The 22711-nt window shown below is 37.2% G+C and overlaps 1 protein-coding gene across 1 annotated transcript in view; it reads right to left on the bottom strand.

Moving 5' to 3' along the window:
- Positions 1-3429: 3429 nt before the first annotated feature.
- FH (fumarate hydratase) overlaps positions 3430-22711 on the bottom strand; it is a 43110-nt gene continuing 23828 nt past the window's right edge. Inside the window, exons 5-10 of the mRNA XM_079905257.1 lie at positions 21122-21304; positions 18777-18942; positions 17437-17640; positions 15730-15857; positions 7480-7633; positions 3430-4964 (exon numbers count right to left, since the gene is read on the bottom strand). Of these exons, the coding sequence (XP_079761383.1) occupies positions 4822-4964; positions 7480-7633; positions 15730-15857; positions 17437-17640; positions 18777-18942; positions 21122-21304 (978 nt within the window). The 3' untranslated portion in view covers positions 3430-4821. The remainder of the gene's footprint in view (positions 4965-7479; positions 7634-15729; positions 15858-17436; positions 17641-18776; positions 18943-21121; positions 21305-22711) is intronic.

Below are 22711 nucleotides of genomic sequence, written 5' to 3'. Positions count from 1 at the left end.
AGTTATCTGTGACTGTGGGCACTGCTGTGGCTGGGAGGCCAGAGTTGTGTGTGCAGCCTCCCCTGCTGCTACCAGGTTTTCTGGGGCTGTAGGCTCAGCTGCTGCAATCGGAGGGCCCCAATTGCAGGCACCACCTCTGCTATTCCTCCAGTTCCACCTCCTCTATGTGTTCCAGTTTAGCCACCTTTAGATGTACAGATATGTGGAATTCTCCAGTGTCCCAGTGTGTTGGGCAGAGGAATCTTTGTTGAGTTGTTAATGTTTTACTGGTTGTAGATTGAAGAGGAAGAGATAAAGAGAGCATCTCACCCAGTCATGATGTTGATGTCACTCTGCTTCTCTAATTTTTTTTTTTTCGGTACGCGGGCCTCTCACTGCCGCGGCCTCTGCCGTTGTGGAGCACAGGCTCCAGACGCGCAGGCTCAGCGGGCATGGTTCACGGGCCCAGCCGCTCCGCGGCATGTGGGATCTTCCCGGACCGGATCACGTACCGGGTCCACTGCATTGGCAGGCGGACTCCCAACCACTGCGCCACCAGGGAAGCCCTGCTTCTCTAATTTTTATTGTTCAGATAATCGTTTAAAAATTTTGCTTTTTAATGTACACACATACTCATACATGTGTTTTTAGTATTTTGGAGAAAAATCTATTTTTAAACTTAACTTTTGAGTAGCATTATTTATAGGCCCACCAATACGATAAAAATTTTTTGGTCAATAAATTTTTAAAAAATTATACGATTTAAATTAGCTTAGCACCTCCTTTTGTTCTGGAACACAAAGTGTTCCAGTTTGGATGATAAATTATATGGCTGAACAGTCTTCTTGAAGGAAAAAATGGCTAATCCAATTTTACCTTTTAAAATCTGTTTAACACTTAGTAATTTTGTCCATTCTCTTCAGGGAAGGAAACCGAGAAAGCTAATTGAGGCAGGGATTGCGCTTGGTACTTTGTAAGTATGAAATATGTTATCAATAACTCCATTTTAGGGATAAGGAAATGGGTTTATAGACATAAAGTGGTGGCCAGGAACATGACTAGTAAGCAGCTGAGGTGAAATTGAACTCCACTGGATTTACCAGCTTCCCCCTTCTCCTGCCTTAGCATCTAGACTGAACCACTCTAATTTAACCTCCATGGCCACATCTATTTCATTCAGTGGTTACCTCTCATTTTCCTTTTGCCTTTTCCTTGGCCATTCTCTTTTACAGCTTCAAATTTCACCTTTGTTTAAATGTCTTGATATGACAATTAGCCCCAAGTTACTGATGACAATGTGTAGCTTTCATCAAAAACTCTTCATTCTAAACCCCTTTCTCACCTGAGGCAAGATGATGCACACTTGACCACAAGTTTTGTTTTTTAAAGATTTTTTTTTTATGTGGACCATTTTTAAAGTCTTTATTGAATTTGTTACAATATTGCTTCTGTTTTGTTTTTTTGGCTGTGAGCCATGTGGGATCTTTGCTCCCTGACCAGGGATCAAACTTGCACCCCCTGCATTGGAAGGTGAAGTCTTAGCCACTGGACTGCCAGGGAAGTCCCAGACCACAAGTTCCTAGAGAGTATTGTCTTTTAGAGTATGGTGTTTTATATGGGAAACATATTTCATTATCTCCCACCCGTTAATCCTAGGGACAGAGGTCTTCTCAATCCCAGATTCCATAGGCTTATGAATGAATATGTTTGATGCTAATACAGCAAATAGATTTTAATGGTACTCAGCATCTTGGCCTGTGGCTGGGTAGCCATAGTTACGTCTTTTGTGGAAAGCCCTGAAGAGCAGGGTAAAGTGTCAGCAGGTTATCTGCAGGGTAATCTGAAGATACCAAGACAATGTCCTCATCTGCCTGGCTTCACACAGTTGTTCTGTGATCTTGATGCTCTGCTTCTTGACATCACAGATGGCAGACAATGATCAGCAGCTTCTTTCATCTCACCCAGCTTGCAGATGGAAGCAGCTCTAGGTTAGTTGCTCAACAAGTCAGTTGCTAAATGGCCAATTTAATGAATTTGCTTAAAAAAAAACTAAAATTAAAAAAAAACTAAAATTAAAAAAACTAAAACTAAAAAAAATTCGTTTTAGCTTACCAGTTTTAATCTTGTCTTTTTAAAAAAACATTAAATTTGTCTCTCCAAGATTTCTTGCTGCTGTAGTTATAGACCAATAGGACAGTTGAAGAGATATAACAGCCATATTCAAGCATATGATCTTTAAAATATACTTGAGTATGAAATATTCTCATAAATTTTTGTGAATATATACTTTTGCTGTCAACCAAATGAAACAGTTAAATGAGTAAATTTAGCCCGTGGCTTTCTATGAACTTCCCTGCTGCGTCTGTGTGGCAAGTTTGGTGTAGTTCTAGACTGATCTGTTCATAAGTCCCATGACTTTCCTCCTCTGAAATGTGTTTGCTCAAGTAAGCCCCTTGGCATTCTACATGTTTGCTAAGGATCAATGGATTGTTTTCGTCTCCATCTTAAAACATATTTACCTGGCGTTTTTGCAAGTACTTGACAGCCCCTCACCCCCATTATGTTTATCCAGCACAAATCCTTGGATACCCTGCTGGGTGTAGGTCATTCGAAGCCATGAGCACTGTGATCATTTAATGTTTCATTAACACTTTTCTGTTCATGCTCACATCTAAGATACCTCATGGTTTCAATTAATAAAGTCTCTGCAATGCCAGGATATAAATACACACAAGCAGTGAAGCCTAACTAAACAGTGAGCATTTCCAGAGATAGTAGCTTTGGGGTTTAAGTTTCTGTCTCACCACTATTGATATGTGGGGGTGGACAATTCTTTGTTGTTGGGGGTTGTCCTGTGCATTATAGGATGTTCAGCATCATCTCTTTCACCCACTAGATGCCAGCAGCACTCCTTCCTCAGTGCTACCAAAAATGTCTCTGGACATTGCCAAACGTCCCATGAGACAACACTGTCCTCAGTGTACAAATACTGAAGTTGATTTTCAGTACAACCCTCTCACAGGGAATCCTAAAACGCTTATGTAGGATTTCACCATAAAGCACAGTGTTTTACTTCACTAACATCACACAAAGATGATTGTCAGCTCAAAGGATTCAATGATGGCTCATAATATGCTAGGATATAGCAGATAGCTGTACAAAGACTGTTTGAGGCTACAAACCTGATCTGCTATTATCTTTATTACATAAGTGGTTATGTTTCTAGTTGAGCCCTCCAATGACAGCTTGTTTAGATTGAGGATACCTGCTCAGGCAAAACATCATTCAGGTCCACAACTATAGAACAGTTGCCAGTTTGGTTAATGAGTTCCAGGCACAATGTGATTTTGTTTTATGATTTTTTCCAATAATTTTTTTTAAACAAAATAGGCTACAGGAAATCAAACTGCACAAGCATCACATCATCACCATGTGAAAAACACTGCCAAAAACAATACTGCATGGGTTAAAAGTAGATCCTATGGGCTCCATTAAAAGGTTTGAAATCCCTTTTACAGTAAAAAAATACCCACTCAGGCTTAAGAGATTAGTTGTAAGAATATAATTTCATTTTTCATCACAATACTTCTACAACTTTTAAAAATTGAGGTACAATTGACATAGAACATTATATTAGAATTTTAATTTTTTTTTTAAAATGCTATATATGCTATCTTCTAAATACCACAGCGGAGTTGGTGTTAATGAGCCTAATTTTCCAAGAATAAGTATCAGGAGTAAGTATTCCTTTTTTTGTTTGTTTTAAACACACTTGATAGAGCACTACTTACAGATGAGATGCTTTAGCCAGTGGGAATCACTCTCTTCATAATCTTGTTATTTATTATACATGTGGGAGGGGAAAAAAGAACAAATTGTTCCAACTCCCTACATAATTAAGGTTGGGTCTATTTTAAACAAAGCCTTCAGTTCCAGGTTTAAATCAACTTAACCTGGATCTCCCTAGAACTGCTAATTCAAAATTCCCTGAGGTTGTGTCAAATGAACTCCTGCTGAAAAATCCTGGCACTGAGAGGTGCACAGAGAGATGATGGGCAAGACTCACTCCCATGACACCCTCCCTTTCTTTCCAAGCTTCCTGCTTGCACCCCTTATCCTTTTTAATCCATGTCCTATAATTCTTAACTCAGTCTTTCCAGTCTTCCTAGGATAATTTAAATAAGATCAGGAGGGGTGTGTGTCTGTGTAATTAGCACATAGGATATATATGTTTTAATTTTGTTAATCTATCCTATTTCCTTATCTATGTGTACATATATATATTCCATATATATGCATGCATGTGTGCATGACGCGTACACACATACAAACACTCACAACCCCACTTAGGAGGGCAAATGTTTGGTCAGCTTATGCCCCCAAATCACAGGAAAATAAAAGATGTCTGAAGACTTAACTTGGGAATGAGCTAACAAGTACTTTTTTACTACAGGGGAATTTTTTAAAAACAAAAACCACCCCAAAAAATTACAACTCTTTAAAAGCTGATATGGCTCTTATAAAACATTTGAAATGGTAAACACCCATACACAAAACTCACAGATTCAACTATATAATACGAGTCAATTAACATAAAAGAAAAATAAGTCTGTTTTCCTTTTGATTTTATACAATTTAATTATTTTATCTTACACTTTTAAAATTCATTTTGGACCTAGCACGTCCTGGCGTTTTATACACTGACCAAACTGCTCTGCTAGAGACAGTCAAGTTCAATAGCAGTTTCCTTTCACATTTATCCATTTTTGTTTAAGAAATATAAGGAGTCTGTTTCTCTTTTTATTTTATATGACAATCATTTTTATTATGAATTTATTTAAATCACTTTGGACCCAGCATGTCCTTAGGTTTTACCCACTCATCAAACTGCTCTGCTGTGAGATAGCCAAGTTCAATAGCAGTTGCCCTTAAGGTCGATCCAGTTTTGTGTGCGGTCTTAGCAATCTTGGCTGCTTTGTCATACCCTAAAGAAAAAATTAAAAGGCGATGTAGGAGTTAATAGTGAAACTTGGATTTCTAAAGCAAAAGGTAATTGTTATTATTTACTTAATGCTACTGGTCTCTTAAGTAAACATTTTTTAATCTTAAAAATATTTAGCAGTGGATTATCTTGATAGTTGTCGTTTCTTATATGGACTAAAACTTTTACTTTTCTGAAGTAATACATACTTCCCTTTCTACAAGATTTGTCCCTAAATTAAAATTGCCCACTAACCCAGATATTTTCATAAGGAGGAAAATATATACACATAGATGCATCTCTCTCTCGATATATATGTATACACATACACAAACGCGCGCGCGCACACACACACACACACACACATAATGGCACCAAGAGATAAAAGTATACATCTGACTAGTATAAATGTGCTGTTTCAGTAGCATGCTTAACCAGAAAAATTATCTTTCTAACAAAGCATTAACAAGCTCAATGCTGCAGCACTACAGAAAAGACAGGACTGCACAACCAGGAACTATATGGTAAAGGGCTCTAAGAGGGAAAAGAGAGGAGAGTCCTCTCACAATGAGGGAAGAGCTGGCAGGGCTCTGAGAGATGAGCTGCTTCCAACATCTCTCTCTGGTTCAGCACTCCATGCCCTGGCCTCCTTCCAGACATTACAAGGGTACAAGTTGGGAAGTCTTAGTATAAATATATACTTGTGCAAGAGATCACAGGTCTACTGTTTACTTCAAAGTTACTTGCTTTTAAAATTAATAAAGATAGGGGCAGGGCAATTCTGCAAGTTATCTCGGTTTAATGTTAACAACAACAAAAAAAGGCGGCAAAAACCAGAAGAAGGGAAAAAACAAAAATGAAACCAGTGAAAGAGAAAAAAAAAACAACAAAAAAAACCAACCCAGGATTAGAGGACTATGACCAGAGAGAAGAAGCCTGCTGAAGCAATTTGATTATTGACCAAGCAACACATTATGTGTCATGTGCAATTATCAACCACCTACAAGATGTTATGTGTAATATGCAATTAATCTACCTATAAACATATTAAGGACATAGTTAATAATAAAATTAATTTGTGAATGCTAAGCATGTTGAAAAGGGCATTTACTGGTCAGACTAACTTTGTGAGAAAGAATTCTCATGTCAAACCTTTGGGGTTAATATTAGACATTCTGTACTTTTATGTTAATAATGACATTAAAGTCTATGCATTATGCTAACCCTTTCAGTTCTCTTCTTCAAGCCCCACAAAACATGATTACCAATCAGCTTGTTATATATGAGCACAAACAGAACCCATGATGTGGAGTTGTAAGGCTCATGCTTTGTCAACCAGTAAGGTGTGGTTTGCCCACTTATCCTTGTATGGCCTTTACCTCACATTAAATTGTCTAAGAAAGACATCAATCATTCTGCTTTAGGAGTATCTCTAAATGCTTTTGTAACAAATTCTGAAGTATATATGTGATGAAACATTTCTCACATAAGCCTTTGGGTTCCTCTGTATATCTCTCCAGTTGAATGCTGATGTACAATTATTTCAAAAGAACCCAGTATTACTGTCAATCTTAATACTATTCCAAAGAGCAGATAGCATATTGGGCTCAGAGCTACCTGAAGCAGTTATATGAGCTCTAACTTTATAAGACTGAAATTACAGCTTGACATGAAGCCAAGAATATAAAATCAGCCTTCAAAGTTCAGGATTATTGAAGTAAGACTGTTTTAAAACAGTAATCATATCACACCAAATGACTGCATCATAACTTGTTCTGATGTAGAAAATCAAAGAATATGTTAATAACCTCAGCTCAGCAGTAAGGAGAAGGTGGGAAAAGGCTTTTAACACATTATAACAATGCAACGAATGCCTCAAAATCCATGACAAAACAGTGTATTTAATGGGGATCACTAGTCAGTCTATAATCCAAGCTAACATTTTTGAATCTACATAATGAACTATTTATAAATCTGGAAAAGGCTTGCAACACAAAAGCCATGGTTTTAGACAAAATATTTGTATTTCCCCCCTTTCCCTATAAGCTATGCATACATAACCCTTTTTCTTTTAATTTAATCCATTTCTGAGTTGAATAAAACAACAAAAACAAAGTATAGTACAGCATCTAGAGAAGGTAGAAAAACGAATTCATTCAGTGTTGTTAATCAGCCAGTGCCACCTAGTGACATTAAAAACTGAGAGGACACTTAGTATCTGAATTTAGTGTCCCACAGGATCTGAATTCCATTAAGATTAAAATAAGTTTAAAGTCTACTTCTGAACTTAGCACATTTCAAATAAAATGAAGCATAAGCAATCAAGATTTTGAAAGAAATATGATACCATAAAGGTTATATATATATATATATATAGCGTCTTTCAACACAATGTGAAATGTCTTAAGAGATTGTCCAAAAGACATCTGTTGTTCACAAACATTGATCCAGTAGTCTCTTAAAAATTTTTCAGCCTTTAACTGTATTCAAAATGACACTATTATTCTTTAAACACATACCTATATGAGGATTAAGAGCTGTCACCAACATTAGCGACTCATTCATTAGCTTGTTGATCCTTTCTGTGTTGGCCTGGATTCCCACCACACAGTTTTCTGTGAAGGAAACTGATGCATCCCCCAACAGTCTGGCTGAGTGCAACACATTTTTAATCTAAGAGAGAGAGACAAACTTATTAAGCCTAACTTTTTTCTTTGTCCAATAACACATTATTTGCAATTCATAAATGAGTATGTAATACAATTAACATACAGCACTCCTACAACCTGTAAGGCATCATACCCAAGAAAACAAATATGAAAGAAATTATAAACGTCTGAGGGCACCAAAGTGCCCTTTTAAGAGGTATAAAGGCATAAATACAAATAAATAAAACACAAGATAGCCTGTGGTGTTATAAAATACAGGTATGAAATGTTAAAGAGCATAGAGAGAGAAGTAAATTCCAGTTGTAGGAGTTGATAAAGTTTTATTTGATGGAGAGCACTTAAATAGCCAGAGATGGAAAAAGAATCTTCTGTGCAGAAGGAAGAGAAACAAAGATGCAGAGGTTAGAAAGTTCAGCGTGAGGAGATTGGTTCAATATGGCAGAGTAGAAGGACGTATTCTCACTCTCTCTTGCAAGAACACCAGAATCACAACTAACTGCTGAATAGTCATCGACAGGAAGACACTGGAACTCACCAAAAAAGATACCCCACATCCAAGGACAAAGGAGAAGCCACAATGAGACAGTAGGAGGGGTGCAATCACAATAAAATCAAATCCCATAGCTGCTGGGTGGGTGACTCACAAACTAGACAACACTTATACCACAGAAGTCCACCCACTGGAGTGAAGGTTCTGAGCCCCACATCAGGCTTCCCAACCTGGGGGTCTGGCAACAGGAGGAGGAGTTCCTAGAGAATCAGACTTTGAAGGCTGGTGGGATTTGATTGTAGGACTTCGACAGGACTGGGGTAAACAGAGACTCTACTCTTGGAGGGCACACACAAAGTAGTGTGCTCATTGGGACTCAGGGGAAGGAGCAGTGACCCCATAGGAGACTGAACCAGACCTACCTGCTAGTGTTGGAGGGTCCCCTGCAGAGGCAGGGGATGGCCGTGTGTCACCGTGAGGACAAGGACACTGGTGGCAGAAAGTCTGGGAAGTACTCCTTGGAGTGAGCCCTCCCAAAGTCTAACATTAGCCCCACCAAAGAGCCTGGGTAGGCTCAAGTGTTGGGTCACCTCAGGCCAAACAACCAACAAGGAGGGAACCCAGCCCCACCCATCAGCAGGCAAGTGGAATAAAGTTTTACTGAGCTCTGCCCACCAGAGCAACAGCCAGCTCTATCCACCACCAGTCCCTCTTATCAGGAAACTTGCACAAGCCTCTTAGACAGCCTCATCCACCAGAAGGCAGACAGCAGAAGCAAGAAGAACTACAATCCTGCAGCCTGTAGAACAAATACCACATTCACAGAAAGATACACAAGATGAAAAGGCAGAGGGCTATGTACCAGATGAAGGAACAAGATAAAACCCCAGAAAAACAACTAAATGAAATGGAGATAGGCAACCTTCCAGAAAAAGAATTCAGAATAATGATAGTGAAGATGATCCAGGACCTTGGAAAAAGAATGGAGGCAAAGATCAAGAAGATGCAAGAAATGTTTAACAAGGATCTAGAAAAGTTAAAGAACAAACAAACAGAGATGAACAACACAATAACTGAAATGAAAAATATACTAGAAGGAATCAATAGCAGAATAACTGAGGCAGAAGAACGGATAAGTAACCTGGAAGACAGAATGGTGGAATTCACTGCTGAGGAACAGAATAAAGAAAAAAGAATGAAAAGAAATGAAGACAGCCTAAGAGACCTCTGGGACAACATTAAACGCAACAACATTTGCATTATAGGGGTCCCAGAAGTAGAAGAGAGAGAGAAAGGACCAGATAAAATATTTGAAGAGATTATAGCCGAAAACTTCCCTAACATGGGAAAGGAAATAGCCACCCAAGTCCAGGAACTGCGGAGAGTCCCATACAGGATAAACCCAAGGAGAAACACGCTGAGACACATAGTAATCAAATTGGCAAAAATTAAAGACCAAGAAAAATTACTGAGAGCAACAAGGGAAAAATGACAAGTAACATAAAACGGAACTCCCATAAAGTTAACAGCTGATTTCTCAGCAAAAACTCTACAAGCCAGAAGGGAGTTTCATGATATACCTAAAGTGATGAAAGGGAAAAACCTACAACCAAAATTACTCTACCCAGAAAGGATCTCATTCAGATTCGATAGAGAAATCAAAAGCTTTACAGACAAGCAAAAGCTAAGAGAATTCAGCACCACCAAACCAGCTCTACAACAAATGCTAAAGGAACTTCTCTAAGTGGGAAACACAAGAGAAGAAAAGGACCTACAAAACAAACCCAAAACAATTAAGAAAATGGTCATAGGAACATACATATCGATAATTACCTTAAACGTGAATGGATTAAATGCTCCACCAAAAGACACAGGCTTGCTGAATGGATACAAAAACAAGACCCATATATATGCTGTCTACAAGAGACCCACTTCAGACCTAGGGGCACATTCAGACTGAAAGTGAGGGGATGGAAAAAGATATTACATGCAAATGGAAATCAAAATAAAGCTGGAGTAGCAATACTCATATCAGATAAAATAGACTTCTAAATAAAGAATGTTACAAGAGACAAGGAAGGACACTACATAATGATCAAGGGATCAATCCAAGAAGAAGATATAACAATTACAAATATACATGCACCCAACATAGGAGCACCCCAATACATAAGGCAACTGCTGAAAGCTCTAAAAGAGGAAATCGACAGTAACACAATAATAGTGGAGGACTTTAACACCTCACTTACACCAATGGACAGATCATCCAAACAGAAAATTCATAAGGAAACACAAGCTTTAAATGACACAACAGACCAGATACATTTAATTCATATTTATAGGACATTCTATCCAGAAACAGCAGATTACAATTTCTTCACAAGTGTGCACGGAACATTCTCCAGGATAGATCACATCTTGGGGCACAAATCCAGCCTCAGTAAAGTTAAGAAAATTGAAATCATATCAAGCATCTTTTCTGGCCCCAATGCTATGAGATTAGAAATCAATTACAGGGAAAAAAACATAAAAAGCACAAACACATGGAGGCTAAACAATACATTACTAAACAACCAAGAGATCACTGAAGAAATCAAAGAGGAAATAAAAAAATACCTAGAGACAAATGACAATGAAAACACGATGATCCAAAACGTATGGGATGCAGCAAAAGCAGATCTAAGAGGGAAGTTTATAGCTATACAAGCCTACCTCAAGAAACAAGAAACATCTCAAACAATCTAATGTTACACTTAAAGGAACTAGAGAAATAAGAACAATCAAACCCAAAGTTAGCAGAAGGAAGAAATCATAAAGATTATATCAGAAATAAATGAAATAGAAACAAAGAAAACAATAGCAAGGATCAATAAAACTAAAAGCTGGTTCCTTGAGAAGATAAACAAAATTGATAAACCATTAGCAAGACTCGTCAAGAGGGAGAGGACTCAAATCAATAAAATCAGAAATGAAAAAGGAGAAATCACAACTGACACTGCAGAAATACAAAGGATTATAAGAGATTACTACAAACAACTATATGCCAATAAAATGGTCAACCTGGAAGAAATGGACAAATTGTTAGAAAGGTATAACCTTACAAGACTGAACCAGGAAGAAATAGAAAATATGAACAGACCAATCACAAGTAATGAAATTGTGATTAAAAATCTTCCAACAAACAAAAGTCCAGGACCACATGGCTTCACACGTGAATTCTATCAAACATTTAGAGAAGAGCTAACACCCATCCTTCTCAAAGTCTTCCAAAAAATTGTAGAGGAAGGAAAACTCCCAAACTCATTCTATGAGGCCACCATCACCCTGATACCAGAACCAGACAAAGATACTACAAAATAAGAAAATACCAGACCAATATCACTGATGAATATAGATGCAAAATTCCTCAACAAAATACAAGCAAACAGAATCCAACAACACATTAAAAGGATCATACACCATGATCAAGTGGGATTTATCCCAGGGATGCAAGGATTCTTCAAAATATGCAAATCAATCAATGTGATACACCGTATTAACAAATTGAAGGAGAAAAACCATATGATCATCTCAATAGATGCAGAAAAAGCTTTTGACAAAATTCAACACCCATTTATGATAAAAACTCTACAGAAAGTGGGCGTAGAGGGAACTTTCCTCAACATAATAAAGGCCATATATGACAAACCCACAGCAAACATCATTCTCAATGGTGAAAAACTGAAAGCATTTCCTCTAACAACTCTGTTGTTGGAACTCCTAGCCACGGCAATCAGAGAAGAAAAAGAAATAAAAGGAATACAAATTGGAAAAGAAGTAAAACTGTCACTGTTTGCAGTTCACATGATACTACACATAGAGAATCCTAAAGATACCACCAGAAAACTACCAGAGCTAATCAATGAATTTGGTAAAGTTGCAGGATACAAAACTAATGCACAGAAATCTCTTGCATTCCTATACACTAATGACGAAAAATCTGAAAGAGAAATTAAGGAAACACTCCCATTTACCATTGCAACAAAAAGAATAAAATACCTAGGAATAAACCGACCTAGGGACACAAAAGACCTGTATGCAGAAAACTGTAAGACACTGTTGAAAGAAATTAAAGTTGATACCAACAGATGGAGAGATATACCATGTTCTTGGATTGGAAGAATCAATATTGTGAAAATGAGTATACTACCCAAAGCAATCTACAGATTCAATGCAATCCCTATCAAATTACCAATGGCATTTTTTACAGAACTAGAACAAAAAATCTTAAAATTTGTATGGAGACACAAAAGACCCCGAAAAGCCAAAGCAGTCCTGAGGGAATAAAAAGGAGCTGGAGGAATCAGACTCCCTGACTTCAAACTATACTACAAAGCTACAGTAATCAAGACAATATGGTACTGGCACAAAAACAGAAATATAGATCAATGGAACAGGATAGAAAGCCCAGAGATAAACCCACGCACCTATGGTCAACTAATCTATGACAAAGGAGGCAAGGATACAATGGAGAAAAGACAGTCTCTTCAATAAGTGGTGCTGGGAAAACTGGACAGCTACATGTAAAAGAATGAAATTAGAACACTCCGTAACACGATACACAAAAATAAACTCAAAATGGATTACAGACCTAAATGTAAGACCGGACACTATAAAACTCTTAGAGGACAACATAGGAAGAACACTGTTTGACGTAAATCACAGCAAGATCTTTTTTGATCCACCTCCTAGAGTAATGGAAATAAAAACAAAAATAAGCAAATGGGACCTAATGAAACTTAAAAGCTTTTGCAAAGCAAAGGAAACTACAAACAAGACAAAGAGACAACCCTCAGAATGGGAAAAAAAAATTTGCGAATGAATCAACAGACAAAGGATTAATCTCCAAAATATATAAACAGCTCATGCAGCTCAATATTAAAAAAACAACCCAATCAAAAAACAGGCAGAAGACCTAAATAGACATTTCTCCAGAGTACATACAGATGGCCAAGAAGCACATTAAAAGCTGCTCAACATCACTAATTATTACAGAAATGCAAGTCAAACTACAATGAGGTATCACCTCACACCAGTTAGAATGGGCATCATCAGAAAATCTACAAACAACAAATGCTGGAGAGGGTGTGGAGAAAAGGGAATCCTCTTGCACTGTTGGTGGGAATGTTAATTGATACAGCCACTATGGAGAACAGTACGCAGGGTCCTTAAAAAACTAAAAATAGAATTACCATGTGACCCAGCAATCCCACTACTGGGCATACCCTGAGAAAACCATAATTCAAAAAGACACATGCACCCCAATGTTCATTGCTGCGCTATTTACAATAGCCAGGTCATGGAAGCAACCTAAATGCCCATCGACAGACGAATGGATAAAGAAGAGGTGGTACGTATATACAACGGAATATCACTCACCCATAAAAAGGAACGAAATTGGGTTATTTGTAGAGATGTGGATGAATCTAGAGACTGTCTTACAGAGTGAAGTAAGTCAGAAAGAGAAAAACAAATATATATTAATGCATATATGTGGAATCTAGAAAAATGGTACAGATGAACCTGTTTGCAGGGCAGAAATAGAGACACAGGTCAGATGTAGAGACCAAACGTATGGACACTGAGGGGGGAAAGCAGCAGTAGGTGGTGGTGGTGGTGTGATGAATTGGGAGATTGGGATTGACATGTATACACTGATGTGTATAAGATGGATGACTAATAAGAACCTGCTGTAGAAAAAAATAAAATAAAATTCAAAAAGAAAAAAGTTCAGCGTGAGCTTGAGGCAATCAGTGAAATCAGGGCTTCTCAGTTCTTAATGATCACATTTTTTATGCTTAACAAAACAAATATTCCATAATCCCTTGAAAATAACCTTTCACACAGTATTTTAAAACAGTATAAAGTCAATTAGTTTGTTTTAGCAGTTTTTTTTCTTTTTGATAACATTTCCAATATATATTAAGATATATATCCACATCCTAATCTCTGTGGTCTAAAATCCCAGGGTCTGAAAACCAGACTCCCAACAATGGACTCTAGTAGAAGACACAGAACTTCAAGGTTTAATTTGATACTAATGACTTTATTATATGGCAAATGTTGATTATCTTGACTTATTTTCTATTAAAAACAAAACAGACCTTTGTTTAAAAAAATTTGGCAAGACACTTATTGTTATGCACATATATTTGCCAGGCAGCTGGTGTTAACTGTTTGGAATTTGACCTGAAAGCAAATGCTTATCGGTCTGGGGCTTCCCTGGTGGTGCAGTGGTTAAGAATCCGCCTGCCAACGCAGGGGACACGGGTTCAAGCCCTGGTCCGGGAAGATCTCACATGCCGTGGAGCAACTAAGCCCATGCACCACAACTACTGAGCCTGCAAGCCACAACTACTAAGCCCACGTGCCACAATTACTGAAGCCCGTGCACCTAGAGCCTGCACCCTGCAATGAAGAGCAGCCCCTGCTCACCACAACTAGAGAAAGCCCATGCAGAGCAACAAAGACCCAATGCAGCCAAAAATAAATAAATTAATTAAAAAAAAAAAGTTTATCAGTCTGAGTTGTGCTTTGGTCTCTCTTCTTTCTATTTTCCACCAGAATGTACATTCCATAAGGGCAAAACAAAAAATCTGTCTTGTTCATTGTTCTATCACTAGCAATGAGTACAGTGCCTGACACAGACCTGTACTCAATAAATATTTGATGAATACACTGAATGAATACACTTAATATTTGTTATTTGCATATTCTTATCAAATTAAAATCAGACTTTACACCAGACACAAACAGGAAATAAGCCTCTAATATATACTCAGATATAACACTTCACACAAATAAAGGATTGTAAATGATAATAGCTCCATTATCTGGAGTTGGGGAAACTGGATAAAAGATGATGCCATTTTGTTCTGTCTTCATAAAGATGAAGGAAAAAGAATAGATTGAGTGGACACAATGTTTTCAAGGTATGTGGAAGAGTAAAACCAATGGAAGAAAGCCTTGAGAAAGGGAAGAGAACTGGAGAGAAAGTGCTGAAGAAACCAAGGACATAGAGTGTTTCAAGGAGCAACAAGTCAAGGTCAGATGTTAGTTGAGAGCCGTGGCATGTCTGCTGGACTCAAGAGGTCACAAGTGCTACAAGAACAATTCAAACATAAGTGCAGGGGTGGAAGCCAGACTGCAGTGCAAATGAGAGTGAGAGTGGGTATTTCTTTAAAAAGGCTGAATTCAGAGAGAGGAAGAAAGCAGCAGCATGAGAAGGAGACAGGCTGGAAGGAGAGTTTCTTTTTTTTTTTTTTAACTGAGGAGACTGGAACTTATTTCTAACAATTGGCATCCCCAGTGGTGAGGGAAAAGAAAGAAACTTATACCCTACTTCCAGAATTTTTCTTCCTATTATAAAAAGCAAACCACCAATTACTTAAGCTAAAAGTCACCTAATTAAATATACAGGATTAGTCCTCTAACATTAACATATGCTTAACTTCCAACTGCTAGGTATATTATCCAAGTACCTAAAGAACTGTAGGAAACCTTAATGGAAGACAGAAACCAAGACAACTAGCTTTCGGTTAATGACATTAAAAATCAAATTTAAAGCTTACCATCAATGGCTTGAAAACATTCAACTCAAAATGTCCACTGCTGCCTCCAATGGTAATGGCGACATGATTGCCCATGACCTGGGCTGCAACCATGGTCAGTGCCTCACACTGGGTGGGGTTCACCTTGCCTTCAAGAAAACCACCATAGAGAGAAATCACATCAAACACACTTGTGGCTTCAAATATGAGTTTAAGATTAGGTTTTATATCAAATAACCAAGAAAAGAAGTAAAACTAACTTCATTAAATAAAGACATATAATAAAGCAATGTCCCAACCATCAGTGCTGTTTAATGAAACAAACCATATAGGCAGAAACTCTGAATCATGCAATGGCTAATAAGTAGAGTACCTACAACTACACAGTAAATATAGCTCTTTTCACCTTCATGGCTTACATGCACTCCAGAAATATTTATGGAGCCAGGCACTGAATATACAACAGTGAGGAAGAAGGATGCAGCCCCTGCCCTCATAGAACTTGGAGGCGAGAGAGAGAGAACTGGCAATTATAATAGATAAGGGGTCAATACAGAGAAGTGCAGACTGCTATGGGAATACTTATAAAAGAAGCACCTCACCAACATCTGGGAGGCTTCCCAGACGAAACTGATGTTAAGCTGGAATTTTCCTATTTGAGTTTCCAGAACCCTACCACCCTGTAACACTCCTCTGACAAGCTCAAGTTTGAACCGAACATCCCTGATTCCTCTGACAAGTACAAAGCAACGCAGTGGGAAGATTAGTTCTTTATCTGTGACTCTGCATTTCTCTTTTTTAGGTAATCACCTTGAATTTGCAATCAACTGAACTCATGTCATTTTTCAACATGACATATGTTAAAATCAGATCTTTTCTCATTCTACACATGCCTAGATCTAAAAGAATCTATAGTCAGGTCTTTCTTTTTCACTCTTGTCAGTTTTAGTCCAACTACAGAGTCCCTTATGAATTTAGACTCTGTCATCTGATGTACTGCTATTTCAACTTTATCTGCTAATATGATCAACACATATTCTCTACCTTCACCCTCAGTCACCAGTAAAGTGGTGAAAGGGCACAGCCCTTCAGCTTGCTGCCAAGATATCCCTCCAGTCTGAAGTCAACTCATTAGGCACTCCTTAAATGTCACTGTTCACCCAGCTACATTCATCTAACAGTACTGCCCACACTTCTCCACTGGATTCCATGAATATCAAGTGAGTCCACCAAATGACTTACTAGAATCCAGACATCAAGAAAAGAAGGAAATCCAACTTCATTAAATAAAGTAAGACATATAATAAAGCAAGGCCCCAACCATATTTGTGGAGCCTCCCTTACCTAACTGGCCAAAACCTAAAGCAAAAAATGAAATAAGAGGCATTTGATATAATTCATCTTTATTCATCCCATGCAGATCACTTTAACAGCCTGTTTTAGAATTCTATTTGCTTTGGATTGTGAAAGATAGAACTATTACATATTTTCTAAGGTGGAAATCAAAATATATGCTGCTAACTAAAATTCTTTTCTCCTATATTGCTGGGTGATGTCCCCAGAAGTCCTGATCAAAAGCAGCCCACAAAGACATTGTGAAACAAGTGCACCACACATGTCCCTATCCACTTTGAGATCACGTTAAACAAAAGCAGATATGCTTTGTAGATGAGAATGCCTGGGTTCTAGTCAAGTTCCAGTTCTAACATTTACCAGCTATGTGATTACCTGGCATGATACTGCTTCCTGGTTCATTTTCAGGCAAAATCAATTCTCCCAGACCTGAGCGAGGACCAGAACCCAGAAAACGAATATCATTTGCAATCTTCATCAGACTGCAAGCGGCAGTGTTCATGGCTCCACTGAGTTCAACCAAAGCATCATGAGCAGCCAAAGCTTCAAATTTATTTGGAGCTGTGACGAAAGGCAAGCCTGAAGAAAAATAATAACCTATATGAGCTAACAGGTAAAAGTCAACATTTTTCTAATATCAGCAAGTTAAACAGAAAGTGCCAGTATATGAAAAGCAAAAAAAGAACAGAATAAAAATCTTACTTCAGAAAAAAATGCTTAAGACTCAAGCTTTGTCTACATTTCTTCAAGAAGTCCTAAAGGGGTAGAAAATCTGATGATACTAGCAAACTTAAAAGATAAAAAGAACAAGTACAATAAATGTTGAAAGAAATATAAAATATTGAAAGAAAAATATTATCCTACTGCAAACACCTGTGTATGATGCCTGACTACGCTTGAGTAAAGAGGAAAAGTAGGTAAAATTCACTCTGCTTTATTCCACACTCCTTTCCTAGTACAATTTTTCCCCCATTTTAGGTGTTCTATTCTCTTCTCTAGCCAGGACCCACAAGGTCCTCTGAGAGATTAGGGAGCCAGAATGAGTTAGACATTCTCAATCTCTCCCATGTTCAAATTTTAAAAAATCTACATATTCTAAACCCCATAATACAGTTCTTCTTGATTAAAATTTGATTTAAAAAAATCTCTGCTAGTAAGCAATAAGCAGCATTGTATAATTATCTGTACCCTAACTCTCTGGTAATATCTGCATCTTAATAAGAGTTTTCTGGAGATAATAGCTCTAATAACAGTTATCATTATCAAGAGCACAGTACTCTACTAAAGGAAAGAGAATTCAAAAAGGTCATTAATTCAACGAAATGTCACAGCATGCCATAGGAAAAAAAGAAATTAAGCCTGTCAATCTCTAACATATTTGTCATTCAAATGAATTTCTCAACCATCAGTTGATTCCTCCTGCTTTGAAAATGAGTATTCAAAACAGCTTTAAATGGAAAATAATTGAATACTACCAGATAGTAAGCAAATTAGCACTGACAGATTTTAATAATTACATGCTGTATGAACTTACAGATGGAAAACTTTAAAAAAGCAAAAGGTTAACATTACAACTTCTGAAATAGACACAAAGTACATGTTTGATGGGAAAATATTATTTCTAACTTTAAATTTGTAAGAATTCAAAGCAGAAACACCGAAAAAAATACAGACTAGTATAATGGAAATGAGTAATAAACCGTGTTATCACCTACCTGTGAGTGCAGCCACTTTTGCAGCAACCTTTTCTGCAAAGCCAATTCTAGTATTTAAACCAGTACCGACAGCAGTGCCCCCAGCTGCGAGCTCGTAGATTCTTGGCATGGCACCTTTTATTCTTGTTGTTGCATATTTCACTTGTTGAACATAACCACTAAATTCCTGAAAAGCAAAAGAAATTAAGGTGAGAATATATAATTTTCTAATGGCATACAAGTTACTCTAACTACATTAAATTCAAGTTTTTAAAAAACACGTTTCAGGTACAAAATTAGAAGCTACTCAAGTGGTAACTGTATTATTTGATTCATACAATAAACAAAGTATAGGAGAGAAAGAGAATTTATAAACCTATCAGGTAGACAATGCCACTGATAACATGTGGCCTATTTATAAACTAGTCTTTCCATAGAAAGCAAAGAAAAACAACACAGGAAATTAAAAAAAAAACTTTACTAGATTAAATTATTGGTTTATTTGTAAATTATTTACTTTTTGGTGTATCTCAAACAACTCTGAGAAAGAAAAAAACTGAATCCCCTCAAGAAAAATGCAAACATAGAAATATCCTCCATACAATTTCAGTTAAAAAACCTGATATGGAATTTGAGGATGTTTTACAGGGACTCAAGAAGCTACGTGACTCACTGAACAGCACAAGAAGGTAACAGCTTAGAGTTAAGACTATAGCTTCAAGATGCATTTTAATTCTGCTATTAATGCCACACTGGTTCCCACCGTATAACATCCTTTAAGTAAAGTAACCACAGAATTCATCATGTTTAGAACATAGCAAGGGCCCTATCAAGAATTATGCAGGGACAGAAGGCATAAGCTAGAACTCAACTGAGCAAGCTGGGATATAGGGTTAAACTAAATCTTTTTTTCCTGCCTAAAAACACTGAAAAATCATGAATACTTTTGATTAGTACTAGGATTTCACACTGCTCTAAAGAAAATGTTTTAGAAGATACAACTCCTTTCAGGTAGACCTGATCCATCTGATCTAACACCACTTACATATACACCAGCTGGATTCACTTCAGGAATATATTTTTATTGAGGAAAAAAACTGCACTCAAAAACCTCAAAAGACAATTACAATAAAAGTATAAATGCTTCTGATAAGATAAAATCAAAGAGAAAAAAAAAACTTTCTGTCATAATATGAAGAATGATGATTTTACATAGGAGGCTGAGTAAATGGCCCAACCAGACTTCAGCATATAATGGTTTTCCTACATGTAACACACACAAAAAGGAGTATCCAGAGGGATACTCAAAAGTTTCAAAAACATATATTGTATCTCCTTAGAAATTATGCATGGTACTAAGAGCCAATGATGTAAAGAGAAATAAGATACAGCCTAAGAAACAACTTAATTTAGCAAGCTCAGTTTAGTCATATCATCTGTATGTCAATTAATCATTTCCAGTTTTCCTCATTCCTTCCGTGATAAAGTTAAGGTAAATGATCAAGTTTTTTTTCAGTGTCTGCTGTCATCTGAACAAAACTACAAATGAAATCTTTCCAAATAACCAGCAGCCAAACTCTCTCCCTCACCTGAATTTCTACAAAAATACTGTTATTGGATACCTATCTTTTGATACTTGATATAGAATTTGCATATGTCCTACCTCCCAAACTGGAGTGAACTTAACTGAGACAAAAACTGTTCCTTGTATTTCCTTTGCAATATATACTTTTAGGCATTCTTTAAAGTATCAATAAAGAAACATAAAAATACTTTCTGGTATTTTGGAAAAGAGAGAAATACCTCTTTTACATGTGGCCAAAACAATTGTAAAGAGTAAGATATGCCCCATTTAATCATTTTAAAATTAATTTTTAAAGAACTTACTAATTTTGAGTAAGAGAGACAATGGAAGAAATTATGATAATGATACTGATGAAGATGATGATGACAGCTAACACCAACATGTGCTTATAATGTGTCAGGGACGGTTCTAAGCACTCTACATGAATCAGCTTATTTAAACCTCATAACTATCCTATGAAAGAGATATTTTCCTCATTCTACAGCTCAGAAAACTGATGCACAGAAAGCCTAAATAATTTTCCTAAGGTCCAATAGTTTGCACATAGCAAAGTAAGATTTGAACTCAAGTAGACTGATGTGGAGTCTGGCTCATAGCCAGTATGCTCTGCTCTTCTGAGTGGATACCAATAAAAACTACTGACTGGTTAATGCAGAATCATCTGTCACTGAACTGAATTGTTATAAATTTGGCCTTTTAAACCAGTGTGATTTAGAGGGTAATACGCTGGCCGTTTGTACCAAGCCCGCAATTGAACCAAATCTAATTGCACGCAATATACCTGCCCAAGAGTAAGTGGAACAGCATCCTGTGTATGAGTACGCCCAATTTTGATGATCTGGGCAAATTCTTTGGATTTTGCATCAAGGGCATCATGTAGCTTCTGTAGTCCTGGTAGCAGTACTTCATGAACTTCTACTGCAGCAGCAATATGCATTGCTGTGGGAAAAGTATCATTTGAGCTCTGTTGGAAAATTTTCAAAAGAAATGTAAAATGTTAAATCAGAGGCAAAAATAAACCAAACTTGAATGCCTCAATTAAAAATCTCACTAAATGACTACTCAAAACTTGGCATATTTAGTACTCAATTACATTTACCTGTGGCAAGTCACTTAGGATCAAGTAAGAAGCAACCTGATTTCCTTTGTGGAAGGTATTTAGGACTGTATTACATATACCACCTACAATGAATGTATTATATGTTACTCTATCTGCCTGCTAAGAAATGACAGCAAGACATAGAGAAGTACAACTAGCAAATGTATGTAAGGATAGCAATAATAAAATATCTTACAGTTAAATAGCACATACAGTCTTTCACAAACACTTCTTCCTTTACTAAACTTGAGGAAAATTCTGTGAGGTAGGTCACCACTTTAAAAATAGAAAAGCTAAACTGTCAAAGAAATTATGTGACTTGCCAAAATTTTTACAGTTGGCAGAACTGGGACCTGACCAGGTAGTCTAAACTCCATGCTCTTTCCTCAACTGTAAACCCATACTTTTAAATTACGATGCTATTTAAAAAAATATATTCATTACTCATTTGTTAAACTTTGTATTATGGACATTATCAAACTACTTACAAAAGTAGGATGAATGGTATAATGAACACTCATGTATCTACCACCTGAATTCAAACAACTAGCATATAGCCAATCTTGTTTCATCTATAACTCCACCTCACTCCTCCATCTGACCATACACACTAGATTATTCTGAAGTAGATTTCAGACTTCAGTATATGTAAAAGATAAACTCGGGCTTCCCTGGTGGCGCAGTGGTTGAGAGTCCGCCTGCCGATGCAGGGGACGCGGGTTCGTGCCCCGGTCCGGGAAGATCCCACATGCCGCGGAGCGGCTGGGCCCGTGAGCCATGGCCGCTGAGCCTGCGCGTCCGGAGCCTGTGCTCCGCAACGGGAGAGGCCACAACAGTGAGAGGCCCACGTACCGCCAAAAAAAAATAATAATAATAAGATAAACTCATATTTAAAGGCAAGCCTTGGGTTTACAAAATCCTTCATACAATGGATTTATGTGAAAAAACTTCCTCACTACTTAAAAATATATTAAATTATACTCAGAACCCAGATCTTGGTTTTTAAATATCACTTCCCAATAAGTGATAAGATCCTCCAAGAGCTCTTTGGAAAAATGAGTGCTTATGAGGGCTAGGGCAGGAAAAATACAAGATGAGAAGCCTGGAGCATCTTATAGTGCAAAAAATTAATCAGTGCCTTAAAAAAGAAAAAGGATGGTGGCATGTCCAAAGGACACAGGAGCCAACAAGCTGTGGCTCTGTGGCAACAATATGAGTAGCAATATAAATATCAAAAATATTGGATTATAACCTTAAGAAAAAAATATTAAT

Source organism: Stenella coeruleoalba (assembly GCF_951394435.1).
Source record: "Stenella coeruleoalba genome assembly, chromosome: 1".
In the NCBI taxonomy this organism is placed as follows: domain Eukaryota; kingdom Metazoa; phylum Chordata; class Mammalia; order Artiodactyla; family Delphinidae; genus Stenella; species Stenella coeruleoalba.
The sequence above is the reverse complement of the archived record's forward strand: the minus strand, read 5'-3'. Positions and strand labels throughout refer to the sequence as shown.